Source organism: Aspergillus melleus, assembly GCF_016097325.1.
Source record: "Aspergillus melleus strain CBS 546.65 chromosome Unknown contig1, whole genome shotgun sequence".
Classification (NCBI taxonomy): Eukaryota; Fungi; Ascomycota; class Eurotiomycetes; order Eurotiales; family Aspergillaceae; genus Aspergillus; species Aspergillus melleus.
The window spans coordinates 1,525,003-1,547,224 of NW_025763370.1; the positions used below are offsets into that span (position 1 = coordinate 1,525,003).

A 22,222-nucleotide genomic window follows, 5' to 3' on the forward strand; every position below is an offset into this window, starting at 1 on the left:
GAAGTAAAGAGTCCTCGTCAACAGAAGCATGTATTTAGGATTAGATAAAATGCTTCGGATTTCGTTTGCACGTTTGAGCACTACTGTGCATTTGTTCGAATTGAGAGTCCGGTCTCGAGCTGTCTGTGCAGGATGCAAGGATCAATCACACTTGGAGTGAATCACTCTTAAGACGCAGAGGCTACGTCAGCCTTCCTCCTGCGCAATTCATCCGTGATCCCGGTATCCACGGCGGAGGCGATCTTCTCGTTGATTTCATCGCCGTGGAATAAGCTCCCCTCCTCCTGCTCCAGCTTGGCGGCGGCATCGAGAACGACCTTCTGCGCGATGTCGTCCGTCAGCTGAGCGGTTTTCTCTTCCTCATTCTTCGCCGCAGGCGGCGGTTGAGCCGGGTTCGCGGGACCGCGGAACCGCTTCATGACGGTCTCGATCATCTTCGAGAACCAGTAGTAGTTCAGCGAGTTGAGGACCACGTTGGAGACGACGTACGTCAAGACCAACCAGGTGGGGATCCCGCCGGCGGTGTGAGAGGCGTAGCGGGAGATTTCCGCGCCGGCACTCCGGCAGACCTCGTCGAGCTCGTGGCAGTGGGCCGTGGGGTCGCGGAGACCGAAGACCTGCGACGAGATGTCGACGGGGAACCCGGGGCTAGAGCTGGAGGTATCCCAGGTTTGCTTGAGGGCGTACCACATGTCTCGGTAGACGAGGACGGATTGCCAGGTGCCCCAGACGAGACGACAGCTGAAGAACATGAAGAGGAGCATCATGCCATTGTACCATTGAAGGTTGCTGCCGGTCATGTTGAGCTTGTCCAAGAACCAGTGGATATTGAGGAAGGGGCTGGAGAGCTCGTAGAGAATAAACACGGGCGAGTAAAAGTTGACAAACGGTCTCTAGAATGGTAGGTCGGAAAGTTAGCGCTGAGTGCTCCACAATTGGGGAAGACGTAGAATGGGAGGTGTTCAAAGAAACGTACGTATCCGAAGCTGAAAACCCACAGGGCACTGACAGCATGGAAGAGCATGCCGATTCCGAACATCCGGACATAGATCAAGCTAACGATCAAGTCGTAGACAAAGTATCCCGCCGCGAAAGCTTGCACCATGGCACAAACCCCCGAGTATCCATAGATGCGTTCACCGATATTCATCGATTTCCGCTCTTCGTCCGAAAACATAGCCCAGAGGGCCAGTGCATTGATGAAGGTGCTCTGCACCAACGACACAACATGCACATCCCAGTTCAGCTTCGTCCGCCGGTTGAGCTTGGGGTAGTGTCGCGGAAAGAGGATCGGCGAAAGCAACGGAGAAAGGACGAAATGAATGAGCCCGTACGCCACGAAGGAGAACAGGACCTCATGAATATGATCCGATAAGGCGGGAACGTTATAATAGATCGCCCAGGGGTCGACAGCGTCTCGCAGCCATCCCGGAGGAGGCGGCAATGGGTCCAACATGCCGACCGCTCTTCCGACGGGGAGGGCCGAGAAGGAAGAGGTACGGTACTCCTAGTTGTAGATAGCTACTCCAGGGGCAAAGCTAGGATAGCGATGCCTCCAGGAAAGGGAGGAAGGAGAGGAAGGTCCAGAAAAGTCGGGTGGAGACTTAGACGGACTCAAGGCCAGCCATAGTGGAGAAGGGGGAGAGGAGGAGTTAAGAAGCGAGGAGAGCAGAGAGCCGAGTGAGGGAGAGGGAGAACAAGGCAAGGCCGCCTGAATAATGAAGCGCCGAGGCTTGCTCGCGTGCCTGCTGATGCCTGATTCGTGGGGCCGCCACAGTTGGGATTCCGTTGGGAAGGCTGATCCGGCACGTGATTACACCCGGGGTCATCTGACTCGCAGGGGGTTCCTGACGTCCTCAGGCAGTCAGGCTACAATATCAGGCGATATGGAAGGATAGAAGACATTCATTATTCATGTAATTCACTGGGACTCTGTACATAGGAAATTGAACCATAAAATTAATTTGCAAACAAAGGAAATCACAAAAGAAAAGAACTGCAACGCCGACATGAATCGGGTGCCTGGCTCAAAGAAAACTAAAAGAGACATCAGAAGAGGAAAACATATCAACATGCCAGAAAGGAACAGAGGTGGTATAAGAATATCACAGGGAAGGATTGGCATCAGATTGCTGCTGCACACGATCATTTCGGGTCGTAAACGTGACGGAGGGTATCATTTCGGTGTTTATCCCACGGCACTCGTGATCTCTGGGCCGAGTCCGCTGTCGCTATGCTGGCCGTAGAGTACCATCTTGGATGCCTCAGCGTCCAGGTCTCCCACATCTCGGTCATGTGAAGGTTCGTCTCCCTTGGTCGTCTGAGCATCGTCATCCTCCTCTGCACCCGGTTCCTCGTTCTCATCCTGTTCCTTATGCTGGTCCGCTCCAGCTCCCCCGGGGGTGGAGCTAGCGGTACTCACTCGTCGATCAGTGGAGACAACGCTGCCGGTTCCATACACCATGCTGTCCGTGTAGGTTCCGGTGTAGCTGGTTCTTCGCTCCGTACCTGTGTCGCTTTCCTCACCGCTTTGGTTTTCTTCCTCCTCTGGGAAAACCTCGTTCTCCTTGTTTGCTACCGAGCTGCGGCCGCCCCATGACGCTTTGCGTTGGGAGAAGTTGGACTTGACAGAGTGACTGCGCTTGAGGCTGGCAAAGCCACTGTTGCCGCTGGCTTGACGGTCTGAAACGCCCCGGTTACCCGTGACGTGACTCAGACTCAGAATCCGCCTTTCTTTGCTGGCGTTGGATGGAGCCACAGAGCTACCCTGTGAAGGAGTTTGCCCTCGTTTCTTCAGGGCCAACCCAACGCTGCTGCCGAGGATACTGCGGTTGTCCTTGGCGGTGCTGGCATTGCTAGCGGCACTAGGCCCTCGCGCCCGAGAACCGCGAGCCTTCTTCATATTCAAACCCGGAATGTTGTTGGGGCGGCTAAGCAGCACGCTGCGGGCATGATCGAGAACGCCTTCCAGGATGCGCTTCTCCAAACTGTCTGCACGGTCCTCCATGACTTGCATCTCTTCCTGACGAAGCTCGAGTGCCATTTCCAGACCAGAAACCTCCTTGTTCAGCTTGGTGTTCTGCTTGACAAGGTCCTCCTTTTCGGTCTTCAGGCTGCTGATCATCTTCAATAGCGATTCCTTCTCTTCATTGAGAGTAACGATCTCAGCTTCCACTTGGTCTCGCTGGGCGTTACGTCGCTCAAGCGCAACCGCGGCTTCCTCGGCTTCCTTGCGTCTCCGTTCGGTGTCATCAGCGACCATCGCCGACTGGGCCGTGAACATCTCGTTCATCTTGCGGGATGTTTCCATGATGTCTTTGTGCATTTCGTCCAGTTTCATCATCTGCGTGACCGACTGCTCAGTGTTGGTAGCATGACCAATGAGGGTATCGAGTTTGTCGTGTACGGGCCCATTGGTGCCCGTAGTGTGACTGAGCAGCTCATTGAGTTTGTCGTACATCTCGCTATTTGTACTTGTAGTCTGGCTCAAAAGCTGGTCGAGTTTCTCATGCACTTGATCATTCGTGACACGCTCCACAAGGATGTTGAGTGTTTCGTGCACCTTTTCATTCTTGGCATGGTCGAGGATGCTGTTCAACTTCTCATGTACTTGGCTGTCGTCGTATTTTTCCGGTTCGGGCGGCGGTAACGCAGGAAGCATTTGCGGGATTGTAGAAGGCAGAGTGGAAAGGTCCATTTTCAGGTCTTCAGCAGACTTCTGAGAGTGGTCGTAATGCTGACCAACAATGGAAAGAATCTCTTGAATGGACTCCAAGACCTGAGGGTGGAACTCGTGCAACTTGCTTTCTACACGGTCAGTCGCAGCGGCGGCTCTTTCAATGTCCGACCGAGCTTGTTCCTGCTGTGTCTTGACCTCGTTTTGCATTTCCTCCATCTTGTTGTACGACGTATCGACTTTCTCAAAGATGGTCTTGGTATCGACACTCATCCGCTCGCAGGCCTCGTTGACAGTGTTGCCCATCGATCCAATGACGAGCTTGATATCTTCTGCCAGCGCTTTGGTGCTAGTGACCACCTCGAGGTTAGCTTCGTCACGTTGAGCAGAGTCCGAGAACTTCGTTTCCATGACAGTTTGAGCTTCGTCGTATTTGCCGATGACTTCGCCAAGCTTCTCATCGATCTTGGTGCCCAGCTCGACAATGATAGCGGCCCTGGTCTCGTCATGTTTCACAACAGCTGCAGCGTCCCGTTCCTCCTTCTCCAGCTTTTCCGCGTCCTGTTCGCCGCGCGCGCGTTCGAACTCCCGGTTGATCAGTTCTGTGAGTTCGTTGACATTCTCAACCGTCGTGAAGCTTTCTGCAGAGGCTGCTAGCCCCTCCAGAAGTTGCTTCAGCTCGGAAAGACCTTCGTTGCTGCCATCGAGCTTGCTCTTCAGTTCGTCTCCGAGACCCTCAACGACCGCCCGAGCTTCGTCAACCTTCTCAGCTAGACCGGCGTGTTCCACCTTCCGTGCTTCGAAGCCTTGGGCCGTCATCTCGTTCTCGGCTTCCGTCTTCTCCCTGAATTCAGCAACAAGGGCAGAGAGGTCTTGGAAATCGGTCTTGGTCGGTAGAGTCTCGACATCAGGAAGCTTAAGCTCGTCCACCTGTGTCTTGACTTCAAAGATCATCGCTTCGACCGTCTGCAGGTCGGCCTTGACTAGCTTTTCACTGTCGGTTTCCTCCTCTGTCCCCTTACCCTTCAATTCGTCGAGGGCAATCCACATATCCTTCATCAGGGTCTCGAGGGTTCCGATCTCAGCCTTCGTTGGACCCTCGGCTTCCAAGCGAGTGCCCATCTCAGAGATAGCGTCCTTGGTTTCCTTGACCATGGCCTCCAAGCTTCCGAGCTGCTCAGCCCGTGCTATTTCGTCCGGGGCAGGGAACGTCATTTCGTCAAGTTGAGACTTCGTGTTACGAAGCAAGGTCTCGATAGCATCCGTGTCCTCCTTCTTGGCTGTCGTCTCGTCTGCAGGATTCTCGCGGGCTACAATTCCTGAAATAGAACCCTGGAGCTCGTGAAGACCTGCCAAGACATCATCGAGGTGCTCCTTCTTGAGAGCATCCGCAGATGGCTCAGCCGCCCGCGGGGTTGATTCGATAGCCTCGACTTTGACTTGAAGCTGGGAAATCAGTTCCTTAAGCCCTTCAATGTCGGCGCTTGTGTTCGGTTCGTTGGCAAGCATCAGCTCCCCTCCCCTGGTCGTCTCATTTTCTTCGGGACCCTTTGGTGACTCGCGCAGAGTCTCGACGTCTGCCTTCAAACTGCTGAGACCTTCTTTCAGGGTTTCGAGGAGCTCTGAATGGTCCGAGGCAGCTGGTCTTTCGATGAGTTTGGCCAAGTCTTCCCGGATGTTACCAACTCCATCTTGGAAAACGTCAACCAGCTCGTTGGTGGAAAAGACGTTTTCGCCGCCTTCTTTAGGGGCCTCTCTTTCAGTGTGGAAAGTTTCAAGGCTCTGACGAAGCGCGGCAATGATATCGTCCTTGTCAGATTTCGGCTCCTGTGCAGGGACAAGACTCATGTTCATCGATTCACGAAGACTTTCAAATTCCTGCTTGATAAGTCCGGCAATATCTTCAGTACTGCCGCTTTTCCCTGTGCTCTCGGCCTTCTGGCTTTCGGATATATCGCGGATGGCGTCAAGGATTTCGTCTTTCTCAGCAGATACATTACTTCGGATTAACATGTTGCTAAGACTGGTTCGAAGGTGTTCGAATTCCTTTTCCATCGCGTCAAGAAGCTCCGGGGTGTCAGGATTGCCACCAGATCCGTGGGAGACAGCGGTTTCTGTAATGGTCTTCTCCATGTCGGCCTGCAGTAAGCGAAATCCTTCTTTGACCGTATCCATGATCTCATGTTTCCCCGCGGCTTCTGAAGCGGCAGCAGCATAAGTCTCAACTTCCTGACGCACGACAGCAATTCCATCTTTGATTGCGTCCAGAACCTGCGATTTGTCCTGCTCATTAGACATAGAGCGTTGCTGTGTCTCTTCCTTCATTGCCTCCAGCTGCTCCTGAAGGCGTCCTAGCATTTCATCGCCGACAGCATTATTGGTAGCTGCATGTGCTTCTTGGAGTCCAGCCGAGATAGCCTCCATGAGATCGTCCTTGTTCAGCTCGATTTCCCTGATCATAGAGTTCTGGTTTTCCATGCCTTCTGCAATGGCATTCAAGATATCATCGCGCGAGATAGATGGCTGGGTGTTAGCGCTGACCACAGATTGTTGGGCAGCAAATGCGTCATTGACCACATTGGTTACATCTTCCTTTGTGATGTGAGGGGTGTCCATTTCTTTGGCCGCCGTAAAGTGTGCTTCGATTCCATCCGATACCGCGGTCAGGATCTCATCCCTGCCTAGGCCGGAGTCGAGCGTTTCCCTGGTGAGCGTACTTTGTGTGGTAACTGATTCGGTAACTGCCTGCAGTATTTCATCCCGAAAAGTTTGCAAATGCTCAGGCTCCACATAGCGAGCTGTCGGCTGGTTGTGTTCGAAGCATTCCCGAATCGTTTGCGCGATTTCGTCCTGGGTAATGCTGGGAGTTATCGATTCGGTAACTGCGTGCAGTATCTCATCTCGGATAGCATGTAGATGTTCAGGCTCCACAGACCGAGGTGCGGGCTGACTGTTTTCGAAGCATTCTCGAATTGTCTGTGCGATTTCGTCCTGGGTAATGCTGGGCGTTATTGATTCGGTCACTGCGTGCAGTATCTCATCCCGAATCGAATGCAGATGCTCAGGCTCGACAGACCGAGGTGCGGGCTGACTGTTTTCGAAGCATTCCCGAATAGTTTGTGCGATTTCATCCTTCGTTATGCTGGGAGGAGGTGCAAAGTCCTGCATTCCTGCTTGTACAGCTGCAAGAACTTGGTCGTACGTGACTGCGTGCTCGTCCTTCGGCTGATATTCCTTCAACCCTTCTGCAAGGCATTCCAGAATTTCATCACGCTCCAGTCCGAAATTTTGTAATTCGATCTCAGGCTTGTAAGTTTCCCAACACTCTCGGATCGTCTCGAGGATGTCCTCCTTCTGCATGTCGTTTCCTTGGGGTGCATTCCGCAGCTGCGACCAATCGAGGTCCTCGACAGCGCCTTTGATAATCGAATAGATTGCCGAACTGTCCATCGCAGCGCGGAATTCTGATAGAGCAGACGAGTGACGCTGGTTCTCGGCGAGTATCGATGAAAGCTGCTCCTTTAGGTCGTTAAGACAATCGTCAACTATCGCGGCGATTTCTTCCTGTCCAGGAGGGCCGTTGGGCCCGCCTTCCAGAGCTCGGGGCCCTTGTGCCTCTTCAAATTGGCGCGCGAGATTTCTGCCCATTCCCAGAACCTCTCCGCGGAGTTCTCGCACCAGAGCTTTCACTTCATTCGTAAGCCCCCCTCCCTCGATAACACTGCTCCTCACTCTTTTCATGATAGCCAGCAGGTCTTCCTGATTTTCGGTCGGAATCAAAGAACGACCTCTGCCATTGACTCCTTCCATGTTGTCCATTTCGGACACAAAGCCCTGCTCCGCATTGAAAGACCTCGACTGAGTGCCGGTGAAGTCTGAGTGCGAGCGTTGCGGCATCGGACCATCATCGAAATTGAGTCGCGCTGGCACCAGTGCCTTATGCCCCGCATCTTCTTTCACAACGTTCAGGATTTCTTCGAGCATCTCCATGACATGGCTGTCAACGTGACTACCAGACGCCTCGGCTCCAGATTCTTCGGATGGCGGTCTGGCTTTCAGTTCTTCCGCCAGCTCCACGAGCTTATCCTGACCTTCCTTCGTGGCCATTTCTCGTAGGACCTTCTCCAACAGAGCAATGCTGGCAGAGCCGTCAGAAATCGGTGCCGGGGAGCCACACATCTCACGCTCCATCGCTGCAGCGAAAGGGTTGGGGCTTTGCATGCGGGGGGCTGAGAAACTTTTCTTCGAGTTCGGAGAACTGTCCGGGTCCCTGTTGTTAATATCTTTATCAGATCCCAGGAGAGTGCTGAAATCCCACCTTATGGCAGCATCACTATCTAGAAACTTTTCAGACAAGCTAGAGGACAAATCGCGAAGGCTCTTTCGAATGTCTTCATCTCGGGCGTTGGTTGCGGCTTTGAGGCTGACCAGGTCCGTGGCGTTATCTTTGCTTCGACGGCTTAGCTGTGCCATCTCTCGTTGCAGATTACTCGCGATGTCCGTGAGACTGTGAATCTGGGTCGATAAAGAGTCGAGACTAGATGGATTGGGGTCACTAGCCACTACAAACGGGTCGGAGTCATCGCTCTTCGTGGGCGGGTGCACGTCGCTTTCACTCGGCAACTGCATATTCTGCAAGGCCAGCATAGTCGCTGAAGGAGGAGTGCTTTCGCCGAGAATGGGTTTCGAGAGGTAGCGGTTTGAAATGAGGAGATTGGGAAGATCGCGATCCGCATCTCGGTTCTCCTGATCCTCGCTAGACTTCGTCGGGCTCTTCTCCTGTTGCTTGGTATTCGGATCCAGTATCGACGCCTTCAGCGGCCTTTCTGGGGATCTGCTTTCCAGGTAATTCAGGAATTCGGACCGAGGGTCGTTGTTCTGGAACGATTGCATTCGCTTATGGAATTGACCCTTGATCAAGGACTTCTCGGGCGACGATGGCTTCGGCATCGGATTGGTCGTGTACGGGCTGGGTGCGTTTTCGCGCATCTTCTCCGCGAAGTTAGCCGCCACGGCTTGGATGCCCGGGGAGACATTGCCCTTCGTGGCAGGACTCGTGGAGCCGGGATTCATTGGCAATGGCGGAGGCGCCCGTTCAGGGTCTGAACTGTCCCACCTTCGTTTCCACGGTTTGAAAGTCAGTCTAAAGTAATCCATCGTTGAACGATCGAACAGAAAAACATGAAGAAGAAAGAAGACCCTCGTGGTGGGAGGCGATAATCGACACCTACATGGGCACTGATTGACGTCTTAGAACTAGCTCCCGATCCTGGGAACCTTCGCGCGTATGCGATTGCATATTAAGACCTAGTCTTAGGGTGGAGGTACTGTCGTCAATCTTGCAAAAGACGAAGTGGGTTGTGTTGTTGGAATGTGCGTCGGAATGTTCGTCAATCAAAGTCGTAAAGGCATATCAATTCATCAAAACAAAAACAGAGAAAGCAAACGACCAGAGCTGTAGATCTAGTCGAGGGATGGCGCAAGGGTAGCAAACAAAACACACAGAAAGAGCAATGACGTGAAAACCGTGAAAGAAGCAAAAAAGGACAGAACTATACGCTTGCTAGCAAAAGAGGAAGATGGATGCCGGGCAGGGCAACCAAGGGCTCACAACAATGCGACGGCGATGGGGCAAGGCAGGCAGGAAGGAAGGAGGAAAAGGCGGTTGAACTCCGGAGTAGATTATCATTCAAATAAGTAAGTAGTACGGATAGATCAAGAAAACATCAGAGTGGAGATGCACGCCGCAAGGCACGGTAGCTCATGGGGCGTCAACTGCAAGCCGGCCCAATCTCCGATGTACACATCAAAGCAACTCTCATAGCAACCGACGCTGGTTTGGTTGTCAGGTAAACAGACCTCCCCTAGGCGGTGAGTGCCTGCCCGGGGTCGCGTTTCTCCGCCATCTCGGGCGCTAGGCTGCATGGGGGAACTCTCCCATTCTGGCATAGTCACAGCCCGGCGCTGAAGGGTCGGTAAGTCGACCAATGAGAACGGGGCACACAAAGCCGCTTGCCCTGATCCCGTGTCGTTGTGCACTCGAAAGCGAAAAAAAGAACTGAACCTTCTCCTCGACCGAAGCACCTCGACAACCACCCCATCGACCGCCGCTCCCGGGACTTTCACAATGAAGTGTTAGTTGTTCGCCGCTACATCTCGATTCTACGGAATTTTTTCCCCTTGTCCAACGATACTGACGGAATGTTGTTATAGTCATGAAAGTGGGCCGTGTGGCCATCATCACCCGTGGCCGTTACGCCGGTAAGAAGGTACGACTCACAAATGAACCCGCTTGATTTTATCCCCGGCGAGATAGAAGGAACGGAGGGAATGCGATTACAACCGATCGAGAAGAGACGAATTCGAGAATGAGCGATTATCGATATCAACCGAAAGACCAGAAACAGGTGGAAGGAGGATGGAAGGATACAAGATGCAAAATGAGGATGGACTTGAAAACAGGCGGAACGTGTGCTGACCAGGGTCTTTTCGGAATCTACAGGTTGTGATCATCAACCCCAACGACACTGGCTCCAAGGCGCACCCCTTCGCCTACGCCATTGTTGCCGGTATCGAGCGTTACCCCCTCAAGGTCACCCGTCGCATGGGCAAGAAGACCGTTGAGAAGCGCAGCAAGGTCAAGCCTTTCATCAAGGTCGTCAACTACAACCACCTGATGCCCACTCGCTACACTCTCGAGCTCGAGGGTCTCAAGGGTGCCGTTTCCGCCGACACCTTCAAGGAGGTCTCCCAGCGTGAGGACGCCAAGAAGACCGTCAAGAAGGCTCTTGAGGACCGCTACACCAGCGGCAAGAACCGTTGGTTCTTCACTCCTCTGCGTACGTACCCGTTCCGGACGTTGATCGGTCTCGGACTTTAGTGCTGACCATTCGCAGGTTTCTAAACGGGGTATTTAAGGGCGTTATGTCGTTTGAGCGCGCAAGGTCTTAGATGCGGCAAAGGGAATAAAAAGGCATCGAGCACTTCGGTTCAGGAGCATGGGAATGACCGGAAAACGTATACCATCGCTGGAGGAAGGATTGGGGATGTATCGATGTACAAGTCCAGTACTTGGCCATTTTTCTTTTTTTTTAATGAAGGAGGCCACTAGGAACTGGCATCCTCGAAATGAAATGGAAATATGAACAAATTCAAAATCTTTCTTTGTCTCTTCTAACCACTCGCCGTCACGTTGCCCGTCTGGGCTCACATCATTGCCGCGCCGATGGCTGCTAGCGAAGTGCCACACCCTCCGATCGCGACTACGCTCAGTTCAACTCAATCGGAACACGAGTCATTCAAGTCCACGTTTTCGTCCAGTCACATAGCGTGGGATGTGGGATGCTTTCGAATGGCGTCTGGACTGCACTGGTCCCAGAGGCACGTCTCTTGGCGCTACCGTCCCCGCATCACGCAGTTTTCCCATCTCCGCATTCAAGGCCCATCTCGGGAGCATGAAACTGGATAGCCGAATGGCGGGGGTGTACATACGGGCTCTCAATCATGACATTCATGGCCCACGTACTCACCAACGTCAACGGCGCATCCAGCCATCACGGACCGGACCAGTATAGGCCGGACCGGTCTATGGCTTTATGCATGCGAAATGGGCGTAGACGGCACGGAGCGGCTCGCGGGTCAACAAGATTCAATTAGTAGAAGCCAGCCCTGGAACAGCTTCGTATTCGTCGGCCTTTGACCTACATGAGCTACTGCGACGGGCTGCATTGCCGGTCTTTGTCTGTCTCTCTTGCCCTAGAAACTCCCTTTGTCCGCCGGATTAGGCCATGTAGTTCCGACCCTATCGGTTCCAGACATATGTAAAGATCGTCGGACATGTTGAGGCAGCATGTACAGGTGAGTGCGTGGCATAATAATTTGAATTGGATTTATGCTCGCGAGGCTCCTTCCTCGGTGAAAGAAATTGCATATCCATGTCGCAATATATGTTGCACAGGTATCCGGAGCTCCGGACCAACTGTACAGCTCATCCATTACACAACCCGGGACAAACCAGGCCTTAGCAGAACTTAGTGTGCATATTGTGGTACCGTTCAGATAACTAATACTGGATGCGATCCGAGGATTCTATCGACGGTGGGATTGCGAATAGCAAACAAGCTGTGGATACTAAACATAAGTCTGAACAAGGAGGGCTCGGCGAGAAGAAATAGACAGAGAGCCGACAAAAGTACGAGACACGCAGAACAGCCGCTGGGTTTCTGGAAAAGGAATCTGCCCTCTCCATGGGGATAGTAGACCGAAGAGGGGGAGAGGGGGAAGACGCTCAGACCAGAGAAAAAGGCTCGACGCGAGCTGCAGACGAAGGATCTACGAGGGGAAAACCGTCGAACCTGTCAAGTGTCAAGAGTCAAGGCGCCACCGGACGAGGTCCAGGCTTCTTTGTTCATTTTAGTGTCTCCTGGACAGCGACAGGGAAGGGGAATGTCCGCCGGTCCCAGTAGGCGCCCAGCGATAAGAACGAATTGACCCAAGCCGGTGGAGGGACCTTGAGGTTGCAGTCCCATTCATTGAGATTGTACGGTAGCAACGAGGAATTGCCCGTTTAGGACTGGATTTTTTTAGAGAAAAAAAAAGAGATGGCGAAGGTAGAGTGACACATGCCGACTGAAATACTTCGAAAGAAGTAAATGCATAGGTAGTACAAACTGAAACAATCAAAATAGAAATAAATTAAATTAAAAAAAGAAAAGCGAAAATGACAGGCGGTTTGGAGACCCGCAATCACATGCCATCAGCCCACCCCCTCGTTGCACTTCCGAATTCATCATCTTCGACGGAGTATCTGGTTCTTTCATGCTTCAGCCTCTTTCGCCACTGGCAGCGCCGTCCAGCCTCGTATTGATCGGACCTGATGCGATGCTAGCGTCTACTATCCTTAGATGACCTCAGGTCTGATCACGAAGAAAGAAGAGAAAATGCCCAACGACAAATTGAACCAAAGGGTAAAAAGAAAAGTCAAAGCATCACAAACTCCTCGATGCTTATCTGCTCGGGAAGGGAATGCCAAACGACGAGGCCCCGGCGTGGCCGAATCATTGGGCAGGGAAACAAGGAGGACCGAACGCAACGTCCCCCTCCAGCTTCGCTAGATGCAGATTCTCGGGGATGATTGGGACGAATGGGACGAGTTGCCGTCGGTTCTTGGTTCGACTATCTCTCGGGTTGGAGTTCCAGGCCCCGATGAGATGATAATGATGATTATGATATGATATGATCCCCCAGTACTATACTGCCCAGGTAGACGGCCCGCTATCACATGCTTGCCAACGCTGGCGTCAGAAATGCAGTGGCTCTCTCCAGAAGCACCGTTGCCTGCTTTTTATTTATCGGGTCATCCCTGTTCTTCTTCATCTGCTTTTCTTTTCTCTTCTTTTCCCCTTTTTCGTCTCGAGGCTCGGGTTTTATCGCTACTACTATATTAATATCTCACATGCCTGCTCTGACGCCCTTCTACTGTTAGCTTTTTTTTTTTTTAACTTCTCCTCGAGCTTGAACTTCGGTTGCTTCTGATAAAGTGATCCCTTCATGTAGGTCTTCCCTTTCTACTTATTTCTCTCTCCTTCCCCCGCTCCTCCTGCTTCTCTTCCTCCTCCTTATTTCCCCTTCATCTATCCCTTCTCAATCCACTCCAATTCATCCGGCCCTGTCTAACGTACCTTCCTTAGTGCCACATGCCGCACGCTAAACAGGACGAAATGGGCGACACTCCGGTCAACGGCGAGCAGCCTCACTCTTACTTCTTCGACGTAAGCTCCGCTGAACATCCTTATGGGCCTTGGTGTAACGACTGACATTTCCTGTTACATAGCACCTGGCGTCATACCCTGTGGTTTCCGATTCAATCGTCGTGTTCAAGAGCAACAAGTTCGGCGCAAAGTACCTGGCTTTGGCCGACCAAGGATACGTCCATCTCGCCAAACCGCTCCTTCCGTACCTATCCAAACCCTACGGTCTCGTCGCTCCTTACGTTGCTCGTGTGGACTCGCTCGGTGACAAGAGCTTGACCAAGATTGACTCGACGTTCCCCTTCATCACGCAGGACACGGAGACCCTCAAGACCACAATCCAGGATGGCGCGTATTACCCCGTGCGCTTGGCCAGCGATGTGAAGGTCCATCTCTTCGACCTGTACGGCTCCGAGTACAAGAAATGTGGCGGCGATGGAGCTCTGGCGAGCGGCAAAGCACTGATCACTACCGGCCTGGTGCTGGGCCAGGAGTCGCTGGGCTACGTCAGCTCTCTACTGCAGAAGAAGAAGGCCCAGGTCAAGGATGCCGTGAATGACCAAACTGATGGCTAGATGCTCGTCAATCATTCGGGCGCAGCTACAAAATTTCAGGGCGGGTAGTATTGCGGGTGCTGTGTTTTGTCTCTAGAAAGTTATGGTTCTGGCCGGCCCTTCTCTTTTGAACGTTCACTTTTTCCTCCTCCTTCCTTTTTTTTTTTCAAGCCACGAGAAAGCAGGGGTGTTCTGATTTTCACAAGCTTATTGGCGTTCCACGGTAGCTCTTTGATCGAAATTCTCATTTGTCTATTTACCAGGCATTATCACAGGTGTGTAAGGTAGCAGTAATGATCCCAAGTTGCTTATTTCTCACTTGCTTCAATCCCTCCTTAGCCTTTCCAATTGGCATGTGAGCTTTTTCAGTCCTGCAGGGGTTTTCCAAGCCGAACCCAACAAGTATGCACAAGAAACTTGGAACTGATATCTTTTGATTAAATTCCGCCCCCGTCGACTGATGCCTGCAGATTTGGCATGTGATTCTGCCCTTGGCAAAACATGTGATTTCCCAATCTGGCTAAATCACGTTAGGTCGATCCACTTTTTGGCCGGCGCGTCCAGCGCGTCAATCAATTCAGTTTGAGATGGGAGATCGGCCTTCTATCTGTTAACGTCCATTGAGTATCGTTTTGGTATCACCAACAACCATATAGATTCAATAAGCTGCTCTGATACACTTGCCCAATCTCTACTTTAAAATCTCAAGATGCCTCTCATTCGCAAACGTCGAGCAGTACGTCCCTCCCACCCCTCCGCGACAAGACCACAAAGAAAAGTCACTAACTGTGATCGCCAACTCAGGAACCCGAGCCTGCCAGCGAAGACTCTAGCTCTGCGGAACCCGATACCCAGGTTTCCTTCGAAAATGCTCGCCGTCGCAGGCGCACAGAGGTTGCCTCGTCCGAAAGCGACGACGACGACGACGGGGATGAAGACGAGGCGCGTGCGCCGAGCAGCACCGACGTGATGGTGAAGAAATTGGTGCGCTTAGCGCTGGCAAGCGAATACTCTCGACTACCGATCCGAAGAACGGACATTAGCGCCAAAGTCCTGGGCGAGCAGGGTTCGAGACAGTTCAAGACGGTGTTCAATGAGGCACAGGAAGCTCTGCGGACGACGTTTGGAATGCGGTTGACCGAGCTGCCGGGGAAGGAGAAGGTGTCGATTCAGCAGCGACGAGGTGCGCGTTCTTTTTCTTTTTTTTTTTTTTTTTCCCTGATTCCTGATTTGACAATGTGGTTATGCGATCCCGTCTCCTCTTACTGACTTCGTCGATCTAGCGGCCCAAAAAGTTGAACGTCCCTCGTCGACGAACAAGTCCTGGATCGTGACCAGTACGCTCCCTGCCGCTTATCGGAAGCCCGAAATCTTGCCCCCCACCAAAGCGCCTATGGAAGGCATCTACACCGGAATCTACTCTTTCATTATATCCTTGATTCTACTCAACGGGGGCTCGCTCCCCGAGCAGAAGCTCGATCGGTACCTGCGACGGACGAATGCCGAAACGTACACGCCCATCGACCGCACAGACCGGCTTCTGCAGCGCCTCTGCAAAGAAGGTTATCTTCTGCGGATTCGCGAGATGGACGGCGGAGAAGAAGTGATTGAGTACATGGTCGGCCCGCGGGGCAAGATGGAGGTTGGGGCGCAGGGCGCCGCCGGTCTAGTGCGCCAGGTGTATGGTCGCCCGGATCCTGATGAGGAGGACACCACTCCCGCGGAGAGGGCGCAGACGGAGGAGTTCGAGCTCCGGTTAGCAAGGAGTCTTGGGCTCCGGAAACCTTCGCGACGAGTGGACGAAGACCGGGCTGACGAGGCAGATACGCCGCAACGGGGACAAACGCAACGACAGTCTCAGCGACAGGCGGCGGAATCTGAAGAGGAAGAGGAGGAAGAGAGTGACTGATTGGCTGATATGTTGTATATAGTCCTGTTCTTATTGATACCCTTGTTAAATGGCACTGTATGCTTATATGTGTCTCGGATGACCGATGATGATTGCTCTATATACACTACGTTACCTACCACTACTAGGTACAGAATGTGCCTACCTTAGCAGATGAAACTTATAAGCGCAGAACGTGGTGGGTCCAGAGTGATGAGTGATTAGGTAGACCAGGATGTTTTGTACTGTGACATCTCAGTAAGAGTCATACATAAACACGGTACCCGAATTCAACAGCATATAAATTCATTTTCTAACGCCTTAACCTGATGAGTTTGAGTTTTTATATAATGAATATTTTCATACCACGTAAAACGCCAAGGGTATGTCTTGGTTTTTTCTTCGGGGCCGTCAATAAGAAATATATCTTCATGCTCGAATAAGGACCATAGATATAGATGGATATTTACTACCTATCCAAGTAACGTGACCGGATTTTCCTACTGAAAACCAAGTCTACAACGCAAAGTAAATGATATGACAGCTATTTCAAGAATCTACAGCCAAGGATGAATTGCCTATGCTACAGTAAATACAGCCAGGAACTCGCACCTGATATCAACATAACATCAACGCCCGAAATATGTTTCAACCAAACCATTGAAGGTTATGTATAATGAAAGAGAAGAAACGAAAAAGAAAAATGGCCATTCATCACGGTCGTATATCTATGGGGTGGAGAGGACAAAGAAGCAGACGGACGACACGAGATGACTGACATCGACGGTCTCCGCGTTCGGTTGTTTACTCGCTGTCGCTGGCACTGCCATTAGCAGAGCCGTTGTCCGCATCTTCTCTCAGACCCTCGGCGAGAACGTATTCGGCCCGCTGTAGGGCCGACTTGATCTCCTGGTTGTTGTACACAAGGTCGGCGGGTTTCTGTCCGTGCTTGTTTCGGACCCGCGGGTCGCATCCGGCTTCGCACATCATATTGATCATTTCCAGTCCTAGTTCGGAGTCCTTCTCGTTGGCGAAGCGCACGGCGGCATGGAGAGGGGTGTCTTTATCAAGGCGAGTGAGGGGGTCGCATTCAAAGTACTGAATGTCGAAGAGAGTATCCATGGTGTCGTCTGCGATAACGGCCAGTTAGTTCCAGGTCCTTTCGCCGATCGATTCCGCCAAGCGGACGTGTATTGATTGTGACACTGGAGTCTGCAAGACTTACAGCTTCCGTATGTCGCACAGATGTGCAGGGCGTGGTTCCCTAATGGGTCCGTCACGCCGTTGAAGAACTCCGCCACTTGTTCGTTCGATTTCCCCTCCAACCCGTCAAGAACTTGTTCGATCAGATGAGGCTGGTCCCGTCGACAGGCTTCCACCACAAGCTCACGAGGAGAGGCACCCTAATCGATCAATTCCTGGTTCCCGAACCAAGACAACGGAGTAGGACAAGACTTACATCGTCCGCCATGATTGCTGATTTAACTGAGATGGCCACTAGAGGAACAAAGGCCGGGATTGCTCTGGAATGGATGCCAAAAGCTGGAAAGACGCAAGATAGTATCAAACAGGTATCGGAAGGTATGGGTCTGGTTCAAGTTGAAAGAGGCCGTCGGTGGTCAGGAGACGGTGTGTTATGGCGGGAATACCGGAAACCACGAGCTATTGGAATAGGAGGTAAGTATACGAAGGCCTGAACAATAACAGAGAACAAGCGCCCATAAATGGAAATCCAAAGCATGTATACGTACCAGTCTGTCAAAAGGGGCGGAATTAGCAGCTCGTCGTTGGTCTGACCTCCCAGGGGTTCAATAATGGCTTTGCCTACTACCTATTATTAGGAACGGGCAGTATCGACCGGATCCCCCGCTGCCAGTCGGAGAACCGCACGGCTCCCGCTCGGAGGATCAGTTGTCCCGATCCGCTTCGCCTGCCCCGCGTCCAATGGTCGGAAGCCGCGCGGTAGGGCGGTAGGGCGGTAAAGGCGGTGAGCCCGAATTTCTCTCCGCCAACAGCCTGTGGTGGCTTTGATAAGGGCATGAACGAGGGACGCATGCACCCTTGCTGCACGACAGTAGAAGCAAGCACAAGTGGTCTTCCCGTCACTTCATGCGAGTGATATGTGATATATGAACAGTTGCTATTCCAGACCTGACTAACAAGCTTTGTTGCGTGCTGCTATTGACGGACTGTACTATCCAGCCACTACAATCTTTTCAAGCAGAGGGGGAAAATGCCTTTGACTTGTGAGTCTTTTCTGAATACGTCCACTTCGTGCCTTTTGTTTCAACATGTGATTACTAACCCAGACTGATCGATTGAATAGTCTGTCCCAACTGCAGCAATGCGCTGACCATCTCGCGAGGGGAAGCAACCTCAAGACATCCTCTCGGAGCTAACCGATTTGAATGCCGGACCTGCCCTTATCAATACGTTCTAGAACAGAGCTGGTATGAGAAAACGCCCATGAAGCAGAAGGAGGTGGAGGATGTCTTCGGAGGCAAGGAGGAGTTTGCAAATGCAGATAGCATCGGCAGTAAGTTCTTTGAGGTCCTCAACGTGTTTGGCAAGCATGGACTGACGTTGCGTCCTTCTTTTCACCCTTACAGCGCAATGCCCCGCAGAGAACTGCAATGGCGACCGTGCATACTTTTTCCAGCTGCAGATTCGAAGTGCCGATGAACCTATGACTACATTCTTGAAGGTGGGTGCTTCCTACAGTCTTAACTCATGCGGGTAGGCTTTGCATTGACCGCACGTACTGATTATTGCGAACAGTGTACGTCGTGCGGTGCCCGATGGAGAGAAAACTGAGATCGTTGTGTTTGGATACTATACTGCGGCTCTACAACAGTGATTGAGGGACAACCATGAATAGACAGGGTCAGAAAAGGATTGGCGAACCCAAAACAGGAGCTGCTCGTCCAAGCATGTTAAAATTTGGGTGTGATTTACACGGAGCTTAGAGATACCCCTCAATTGTTATGATCAACATTATTATTATGATAAGTCTTATGCCTATTGCCTAGTATCTAGATCCAGGTGGCTACGTAGTCCGTACGGAGTAAACTAACTAGAAGTCAGATCAAGCGTGAGATTTTTCTTTTCTGTTAGTGGCGGCAGATAATCATCAATTTTGGATTGGGTGAACAACCGTGGTAAGCGTGTGCGTCTGGACCGGAGAAAAAAAAATTTTTTTGCCTCCCGGAGTCCCGAATAGGTATGCGTATCATGGCGGGAACAACCAGGGAAGGAAAGAAAAAAGAAAAAAGAAAAAAGAAAAAAGAAACATCCCACCTTGCCAGCAGTTGGATAGTGAATGCTCCAGCCTTCCCCTTTGTTTTATTTTTTTTCTTTTTCTCTCAGTCCTGACTCATTTTTCTCACCCCTGTATTTGATGAGTCTTTTTTTTTTTCTGTTTCGCTTTTTCATTCTATTATCAGGATTATAATTATTATCATTATTTATTTTGCCATATTGTTTACCACGTAGGAAGGTTACAGACTAAGGAGCACGTTGACCTCATACTTCGAAAAAAAAATTCCCACAAGTGGATCAAGCGGGCGCATGCCACCGCTGCTTTGGCAAAATTAATTTGAGCGTCAACGCCGCAACGGACAATTAGAAAAACCTCGCAGCCGCGGGGTTCTGTTGCAAACAAGACCAACATCCCGTAGCATGTTAGAAACTAAACAGCCCACCACTGCGTTGATGCCCAGTATTCCAGTCCAAAATCCACCCGGACGAAAGAGCAGCCAGAAAAAAATTTTCATTGAACTCCGTAAGGTGGCCATGGTGGGGTAGGTTGTCGGCGCACCGAGCGAGATGGACCCAAGGACCCAAGAAAAAAAGGCAGAATAGCAGGACTCCGCCGTGAAGATTCTGCGCTGGTCCCGCAAGTGCGTGGTGGGGCATTACCCCTCCATGTCCAATGATAAGGGCCCCTCGCCAAGGGTTAGAGCCCGCCCGCTAACTTAGTCAGCCACCTTCTCGCTTGCCCCTCCATATAAGGATTTCCCCTCCTCCCCTCCCACAGACTTTTTCCTCTTCCCTCCCCGTCCGCTTCAGTACGTATATCATCCCCCTCCCAGCTTGGGTTTCCTCTCTCTTCCTTCTTCTTTCTTCATTCATCCTCTTCTAACTTACCTCTTTGCTCAGTACCTCTACGCGAGAAGCCGTAGTATCTGAGCAAGTTTCCAGAACTCTTCTAGTATCTTACAAAGAACTACAAAAGTTCAGCACAACCAGCCAAAATGGGGTAAGTTTCATCATCCTGATGAAAACTCTACCCGTCAGATCAATCCAGAAGACCATCAACTAACGACTTTTTTTTTCTTCTGTCAACAGTAAGGAGGATAAGACTCACATCAACATCGTCGTTATCGGCCACGTCGATTCCGGCAAGTCGACCACCACTGGTCACTTGATCTACAAGTGCGGTGGTATCGACCAGCGTACCATCGAGAAGTTCGAGAAGGTAAGAAACAACTTCCCTTCACTGGTGCCTAGAGACAACCCACTACCAACGCGTTGTCACTTGCACTTCTTTCGCATAACATCGATGCTGATTGCCCCGCTTTATAGGAAGCCGCCGAGCTCGGAAAGGGTTCCTTCAAGTACGCTTGGGTTCTTGACAAGCTCAAGTCCGAGCGTGAGCGTGGTATCACCATTGACATTGCCCTCTGGAAGTTCCAGACCTCCAAGTATGAGGTCACTGTCATTGATGCCCCCGGTCACCGTGACTTCATCAAGAACATGATCACTGGTACCTCCCAGGCCGATTGCGCTATCCTCATCATTGCCTCCGGTACTGGTGAGTTCGAGGCTGGTATCTCCAAGGATGGCCAGACCCGTGAGCACGCTCTGCTTGCTTTCACCCTCGGTGTCAAGCAGCTCATCGTTGCCCTCAACAAGATGGACACCTGCAAGTGGGCTGAGGACCGTTACAACGAAATCGTGAAGGAGACCTCCAACTTCATCAAGAAGGTCGGCTACAACCCCAAGGCCGTTCCCTTCGTCCCCATCTCCGGTTTCAACGGTGACAACATGCTTGAGCCTTCCCCCAACTGCCCCTGGTACAAGGGTTGGGAGAAGGAGGGCAAGTCCGGCAAGGTCACCGGTAAGACCCTGCTTGAGGCCATCGACGCCATCGAGGCCCCCGTCCGTCCCTCCAACAAGCCCCTCCGTCTTCCCCTCCAGGATGTCTACAAGATCTCCGGTATTGGAACTGTGCCCGTTGGCCGTGTCGAGACCGGTATCATCTCCCCCGGCATGGTCGTCACCTTCGCTCCCTCCAACGTCACCACTGAAGTCAAGTCCGTTGAGATGCACCACCAGCAGCTCAAGGAGGGTGTCCCCGGTGACAACGTTGGTTTCAACGTCAAGAACGTTTCCGTCAAGGAAGTCCGCCGTGGAAACGTCGCCTCCGACTCCAAGAACGACCCCGCCTCCGGCTGTGCCAACTTCACCGCCCAGGTCATCGTCCTTAACCACCCCGGTCAGGTCGGCGCTGGTTACGCCCCCGTCCTCGACTGCCACACTGCCCACATTGCTTGCAAGTTCGCTGAGCTGCTTGAGAAGATTGACCGCCGTACCGGAAAGTCCGTCGAGTCCTCTCCCAAGTTCATCAAGTCTGGTGATGCTGCCATCGTCAAGATGATTCCCTCCAAGCCCATGTGTGTTGAGTCCTTCACCGAGTACCCCCCTCTCGGTCGTTTCGCCGTCCGTGACATGCGTCAGAGTAAGTTATCTCTTAAACCTCTTACAACCTTCACATCTTTGCTAATACCTATGTGTAGCCGTCGCTGTCGGTGTCATCAAGGCTGTCGAGAAGGCCACCGCCTCTTCCGGCAAGGTCACCAAGGCCGCCCAGAAGGCCGGCAAGAAATAAATTATTTACGAAAGTTGATAATAAAAGACCGGAATGGAATTAGATATGAGTATGTAGAACACCTGCATACACGAAATGAATTTCTGATTGCTTTCATGCAACCTGTTACTCTTGTTCTCCTTGTAATCTTGTAAAGCCATTTCGTCTCAGTAGTCGTCCGTCTTAGCCTCCTTTCTTGAACCTCGTAGTCAAGTCCAATTTGAGCAAGTCCGGTAGTCCCATGCGTTTGTGCGTTTCAGAGCTCACTCTCGAGACTCCTGCTCATCAGAGAGGTTCTCAAAGACCGCTTACCCCAGTTATCGTAGGTCCTTCAGGTCCTTCAGCTCCCTTTGATCTTAGAGAAGAGAATAATACAAACATTTTTCTAAAATAAGTTGGGTCAATTCCTTAATCTTATCTTCTGGACGAAAGCCCAACATCTCAAGTCTGTAACCTCGCCATTAACTGGACTGAGCAGAGGTCGCG

General features: G+C 51.8%; 8 protein-coding genes across 8 annotated transcripts; 5 read left to right on the forward strand and 3 right to left on the reverse strand.

Annotated features, from left to right (window-relative positions):
- Window positions 1-167: 167 nt before the first annotated feature.
- LDX57_000592 (TLC domain-containing protein) lies at window positions 168-1,456 on the reverse strand (the record flags this gene model as incomplete). The annotated part of the gene is made up of 2 exons (XM_046082238.1): window positions 168-893; window positions 977-1,456. The coding sequence occupies 2 exons, from the start codon at window positions 1,454-1,456 to the stop codon at window positions 168-170; spliced, it is 1,206 nt and encodes a 401-aa protein (XP_045938195.1).
- Window positions 1,457-1,888: 432 nt separating this feature from the next.
- LDX57_000593 (uncharacterized protein) lies at window positions 1,889-9,694 on the reverse strand. The gene is made up of 2 exons (XM_046082239.1): window positions 8,908-9,694; window positions 1,889-8,792 (listed from the first exon to the last, which is right to left on the reverse strand). The coding sequence occupies exons 1-2, from the start codon at window positions 8,973-8,975 to the stop codon at window positions 2,189-2,191; spliced, it is 6,672 nt and encodes a 2,223-aa protein (XP_045938196.1). The 5' UTR covers window positions 8,976-9,694; the 3' UTR covers window positions 1,889-2,188.
- A 109-nt stretch (window positions 9,695-9,803) lies between these two features.
- RPL27B (60S ribosomal protein eL27) lies at window positions 9,804-10,580 on the forward strand (the record flags this gene model as incomplete). The annotated part of the gene is made up of 4 exons (XM_046082240.1): window positions 9,804-9,810; window positions 9,890-9,945; window positions 10,179-10,515; window positions 10,573-10,580. The coding sequence occupies 4 exons, from the start codon at window positions 9,804-9,806 to the stop codon at window positions 10,578-10,580; spliced, it is 408 nt and encodes a 135-aa protein (XP_045938197.1).
- Window positions 10,581-13,371: 2,791 nt separating this feature from the next.
- On the forward strand, window positions 13,372-14,000 carry LDX57_000595 (putative pathogenesis associated protein Cap20; the record flags this gene model as incomplete). The annotated part of the gene is made up of 2 exons (XM_046082241.1): window positions 13,372-13,446; window positions 13,509-14,000. 2 exons carry the CDS (start codon window positions 13,372-13,374, stop codon window positions 13,998-14,000), a joined length of 567 nt encoding a protein of 188 aa, XP_045938198.1.
- A 688-nt stretch (window positions 14,001-14,688) lies between these two features.
- LDX57_000596 (MAGE domain-containing protein) lies at window positions 14,689-15,888 on the forward strand (the record flags this gene model as incomplete). Its single annotated transcript, XM_046082242.1, has 3 exons — window positions 14,689-14,715; window positions 14,784-15,162; window positions 15,263-15,888. The coding sequence occupies 3 exons, from the start codon at window positions 14,689-14,691 to the stop codon at window positions 15,886-15,888; spliced, it is 1,032 nt and encodes a 343-aa protein (XP_045938199.1).
- Window positions 15,889-16,261: 373 nt separating this feature from the next.
- On the reverse strand, window positions 16,262-17,720 carry LDX57_000597 (ankyrin repeat-containing protein ANK1). Its single transcript, XM_046082243.1, has 4 exons — window positions 17,619-17,720; window positions 17,327-17,529; window positions 17,093-17,270; window positions 16,262-16,997 (listed from the first exon to the last, which is right to left on the reverse strand). The coding sequence occupies exons 2-4, from the start codon at window positions 17,336-17,338 to the stop codon at window positions 16,672-16,674; spliced, it is 516 nt and encodes a 171-aa protein (XP_045938200.1). The 5' UTR covers window positions 17,339-17,529; window positions 17,619-17,720; the 3' UTR covers window positions 16,262-16,671.
- Window positions 17,721-18,100: 380 nt separating this feature from the next.
- RPC11 (DNA-directed RNA polymerase III core subunit RPC11) lies at window positions 18,101-18,681 on the forward strand (the record flags this gene model as incomplete). The annotated part of the gene is made up of 4 exons (XM_046082244.1): window positions 18,101-18,113; window positions 18,194-18,403; window positions 18,477-18,571; window positions 18,646-18,681. 4 exons carry the CDS (start codon window positions 18,101-18,103, stop codon window positions 18,679-18,681), a joined length of 354 nt encoding a protein of 117 aa, XP_045938201.1.
- A 1,219-nt stretch (window positions 18,682-19,900) lies between these two features.
- On the forward strand, window positions 19,901-21,856 carry TEF1 (elongation factor 1-alpha). Its single transcript, XM_046082245.1, has 4 exons — window positions 19,901-20,125; window positions 20,215-20,344; window positions 20,452-21,607; window positions 21,666-21,856. The coding sequence occupies exons 1-4, from the start codon at window positions 20,121-20,123 to the stop codon at window positions 21,755-21,757; spliced, it is 1,383 nt and encodes a 460-aa protein (XP_045938202.1). The 5' UTR covers window positions 19,901-20,120; the 3' UTR covers window positions 21,758-21,856.
- The last annotated feature ends 366 nt before the right edge of the window (window positions 21,857-22,222 follow it).